Consider the following 5000-nt stretch of genomic DNA (forward strand, 5'->3'; position numbering starts at 1 on the left):
AAATAATTTTCCTGTTGTAATCTTCATTTTTTCCGTGGAAGCGAATTCGATACTTCAAATGTTATGTCACAGGCGCCCCAAGCTCAGTGTGAGGGAAAGCCAACAAAAATATAAGGATTTGCATGGGAATCCCGATAAAAGACCTGAGAAGATAATTTTACGAAAAAATTCTCAATTAAAAAGCCTAACCTTATTGCCATTGTCGGTCGCTTCTTTTCTGTGTTTTTTTGTTTTTTTTTTTTTTTTCAGATTAGACGCGAATTGAGCCATTATCAGCCCCTTAACGGTTATAATAAAATACCAAGGCTGAACACTCTGAATTCTCAGGAGCCCACCAAATGGAATCAAATATTCCTAAATAAAATGTTCCCAGGGTTTCAAATTCCACCGTAGAATTCAAGGCAAAGGTTTTTCTTTCATTTCAATCCGCTGGCTGCGCAATCGAAGCCAGCGACGTCAGGCGGCTGTTAGTGTCCCAAACGAAACGATAAAACGATGGAAAAGATCCTTGTGTACAAACAAAGCCTTGTTACCAAGCCTCGAACAAAGGCTTTCCCTCACACTGAGCTTGGGGTGCGTGTGGTTATATGCATCGAGAATGTGTACATCTGCAAGACCCTGCAAGACTTGACATCGCTAATTAAACTCATTAAAACTAATCCTGAAGGAAAACAAAACAAAGTGTTTTATTAATCAATATCTGCTAAATAAATCTGATACAAATCTAAGTTCTTGTTCGATTTTCTTTGTTAAATTATCGTGAATGATACAAACAATCAGTGGACACTCATTGCTGGCACTAGCTACGTTTTATACAAAAATTACCTTTATCAGTGTTGAGACCGTGAGATTTACAAACTCTAGATTGTGTTTAAATAGGCTTTTACATGGGTATATAAAGGTATATGCGAGTGTTCCGAGTATCCTCAGGTCACCATCGGAAAACTTCATCCGCCGGGGTTAATAATCATACACAAGTTCCATCTCAGCCATTTGAAATATGTTATGAAAGAATGATAATAAATATAATCACTTTATTTAAGCCTCAAGGTTATTTAGCCGAGTGCTCTACTAATTTGGGAGACTACAAATAACCTGAAATCAAATCAACTGAAATCAAAGGTTGATTTTGAAGGAGAGGGGAAAACCGGAGTCAGACCCGGAGAAAAACCTCTCGGAACAAGAACCATCAAACTCAATCCACATATGACGTCGAATCCGGTAAAAGGCAAATGCTCTCACCACTGCGCCAGCGCTGCTTCCCCTTTTAACGTAGAATTTACTTCTATAATATAACGTACGATTTACTACTATAAAACTTGACTAAATTGTTACGAAAGACAGACAAAGAACACGGCTTAACCTCCATACAATGAATGGTAGGTTATTTACCAGATTTTCGTTCACTAGAGTGCGGTTGCAATTTAATGAAAAGTTATGGTCCGTTAATAACACAGCCATACAGCTCAACCCTCATGGATATGTGGCCATGCCACGACATTACATAAAAGCGAACATATCTGCTCGTAATTCTTGGCACCAACTTGTGCGAGACAATTGTTCTTGTGTCTGAATTTCCCGTAAAAACCTGAAAAATAATATTATGCTATGTCAATACACCATATTCGTATTCCCAGTATTGGACTGGAACTAGCTTGCAATGGAGGCTAATGCGGGGGAATATATTAAAAAGTTTGCATTTGAAAAGATTTCCCCGCATTAGCCTCCATTGCAAGCTAGTTCCAGTCCAATACTGAGAATACCAATATGGTCTATTATGTTCCAGCAGTGCTGCCCTGCTACTTTCCTTTATAAAATAATTAGGATAGTACGCGCACTCTCATTGGTTGTCAGACGCCCGTTTTGATTGGCTGATAGGAAATATGAGCGTGTATCAAGAAAATCTGTTTCAATCTAGAAGAAAAAAACAAGCATTTTCCTTCACTTGTCGACTTATCTTTGAGAAATAATATATAAAAGCAATACAGGAGTTTTTTCCGTGTTTCCAAAGCCTCATCTAAACACTCGGGGTAGTTGGGAGAATTCTCGACAGTTATGCAAACCCTCGACTGAATCTTGGACCCTCGACTGCGTCTTGGGTAGGCATAACTGTCTCGAACTCTCCCAACTTCCCCTCGTGTTTAGATGAGGCTATGGAAACACGGAAAACGTCCTCTATTGCTTAAATATGCCTGTCTTTTGGTAGATTCTGACGTTACAGCGAACCACTATATATGCGTGGTCGAGCTGTAAAGATGAAACAAGTTTTATCGGGGGCTTGCTTTGTCATTCACTCATTCTTTCCAATTCTCAAAAAAAAATTAAGGAATAGTGTAAACGTCTTGTGATCACTTAACCTTCTAAACAAAGTGAGAGTATTTTTTGTCATCTACAGTTAAATAGTTAACGATAAACAATGGATTGAAATTTGAAAACACTTTGGACGTCTTTTTCACATGCGGTTAAGAAATTGCCACCCATGCACAGGCAATGCGAAAACCATACGGCGAAAGACATTTGGCCAAGCTGGCAAATACGAAGGTGGGAATCAGTGTTGACCATTGTTCTGCCAAAGGTGATATGGCTATATCCTTACCAGTTCTCCCCCCCCCTCCATCCCCTTTTCCGCTCCTTTACTACATAGATATAAGTGCGAGTTGTTAGAAATGTTGTAAGTGTGAGCTACTCATGTACAGTTCTTAGTTTTTCGTTCGACCTAAAAACAGCGAAACCGCCATCGTAGTGGTCCCTTTTTTATCTCAGTACTATATTTTAAACTTTCTTTCCTCTAGCAACGTTTTCCTGAATAAGTTACTTATTTCTTGAGAATGCCTTTCTTAAACGACATTTACCTTTTCAGAACCATTGCTTCGATACGCATTCCAGTTTGCTCCGTCCAAGCTCAACAGAATTTTGTATGAAGATACCCACTGATCATGATCAGGCCTCCACTGCGTGGCTACTTTTGTCACTGCTGTCTCCTTGCCAAGGTCAATTTGCAACCACTCTCCAACTTTATTTTCATTTGCCGACCAAGAGCCACTACTTGTTTGACCGTTCCTCGCATTGTTGAGCCTGGCTTGCCAGGGTCTATATGCCGTCGATCCTTGCCACGTTGAAGAAGCCGTCACCGCTGAGTTCGGTATTGCCCTACTTTCCATTCCAAGGGGATGACTGCGGCATTCTGTGGTCAAAGTGATATCGAATTTTCATGTTATTCTTGAGCTGGATTACTTGAAAGCAATCACTGGGACTCGATATCAATACAAAAGAAGCCTTAAACATCCTATGGGAAAACCGTTCCCTTAATCAACAACTTCAACATGTTAATTTAAGCCAATTTCTGCAATTTGCATTCTTTAGACATTTTTGAAATGTTTCAATTGTACTCATTAACATTTATCTGATATTTATATTCAGATTTTCATCTCATGTAACTCTTACACTGAAGAAATGTCTGCAAGATTGAAAATCGCCGTTTCATATTTAAAAATTAATGTGTCTCTCCTGCTCTCTATAGACCTTTAGGTAAAATACAAAACAATAAATCGCAACTTTTTTTGATGAAAATGGTCTTGTAGGTTTCATTGACTTAAATTAGCCTCATGACTCCTAACAATATGGTGTCGAGTTCAAATTGTTACTGCACTCCACTTCAGCTCATTACACAGCCTGTTGATTATAATGTCCATATTGCCAGTCGTTTAACTTTAAATCTCGGGAATTGCATTTCTCGCTTTCTGATTGGCTCACTCAATCTCGGTTATCAGCTCATATACCGTAAAAAATAGCCTTTTATGGAAACTGATTGCGTCGATCGTTTCACGGTATACACGGAGACAATATTCTGTCCTTTCATAAGTCAAACAGTTCTGAATTTAATGAAAATTTAATAAAAACATTATTCCATTCGCGCTTATTGGATGAGACTGGTTATAGCCCATAGCGTCGTTGCCTATTTACCACCCCAAAGCGCGCTCGTAATGGGGAACATACGCAAGGACCAAACCGACGCCAAAGTTGTCTAATTAACCAATCGAAATTGGTTCAGCGTTGTCTGTACTCTTATCGACAACGATATTTGTCATCACAGAGGTTAAAATGTCGTCAACGCCAAAGAAAGTTTTTATTTCAGAGCGTAAAACATAGAAAGAGCAAGCGTTTTCTATAACTTCCTCTCAATATGATTGGTTTATTTCCCAAAATGGGCGTTCCTGATTGGCTATTACATCGCGTGACAAATTGCCGCGAGTAGACGCGTACAGTGTTGTTTAGACACTTATCGACAACTGCAAATTAGCCAATTAGATTGCGAGATTACAAGCAATTGTGGTAAAAAGATATTATTTCCCGTTGTAGCAATAATTTGTTAAGAAGCCCAAGTCGTTTGCCATGGAAAGTGTGTATCAACATTGCTACAGAGCATTGTTTCCTCAGGTTCTCAAGTCCTCTGCACATCCTCAAATTTGGTTAATTCACGTCGTTGGCAGGACAAGGACGGCAAAGAAATGTACCAAAACGCAAAACGCACGTGCAGGGCGTGCAGAGCCTTGGTTTTGTTCATTTGTGGTGTTTTCGTAGCCGTCGTCGTCGTCTTTGCGTAATTAGAGAGCTTACGAATCGACGACTTTCGCACGACGGCGCCGTTGAGTTAGGTCATAGTCCGGCGTCGTCGTCCTGTAGAAATTTGAATTTACGATTCAGCAAAGACGACGACGTTTGTTCGCGGGTGGCAAATTTTCCCGCCGTTTCTGAAGTTTGTTTTTCTCTTTTCACAAGGTAGGTTATTCTAACCAAAATGCCTAACTTCAGAGAAACGAGAGCTTGTATTGCATACGCTTATCAAAAAAGCTTCATAAACGAACAAGAATTTGTGCTTTTATATGATTTCCACAAGTCAACAAACCCAGAGTTTCCGTACTGGAACTATGAAAGGTTTGATTTGGACGAGAAAACAAACGACGAGTGCAAGGCCGACTTTCGTTTCTACCGGGATGACA

At 39.6% G+C, this 5000-nt stretch overlaps 1 protein-coding gene across 2 annotated transcripts in view; it reads right to left on the minus strand.

Moving 5' to 3' along the window:
- Positions 1-717: 717 nt before the first annotated feature.
- Positions 718-5000, minus strand: part of LOC137980384 (retinoschisin-like) — a 17625-nt gene continuing 13342 nt past the window's right edge. For both annotated transcript variants that reach the window (XM_068827821.1, XM_068827822.1), the window contains exons 3-4: positions 2853-3184; positions 718-1588 (exon numbers count right to left, since the gene is read on the minus strand). In XM_068827821.1, the coding sequence (XP_068683922.1) occupies positions 1436-1588; positions 2853-3184 (485 nt within the window). In that variant the 3' untranslated portion in view covers positions 718-1435. The remainder of the gene's footprint in view (positions 1589-2852; positions 3185-5000) is intronic.

Source organism: Montipora foliosa, chromosome 12, assembly GCF_036669935.1.
Source record: "Montipora foliosa isolate CH-2021 chromosome 12, ASM3666993v2, whole genome shotgun sequence".
Lineage (NCBI taxonomy): Eukaryota > Metazoa > Cnidaria > Anthozoa > Scleractinia > Acroporidae > Montipora > Montipora foliosa.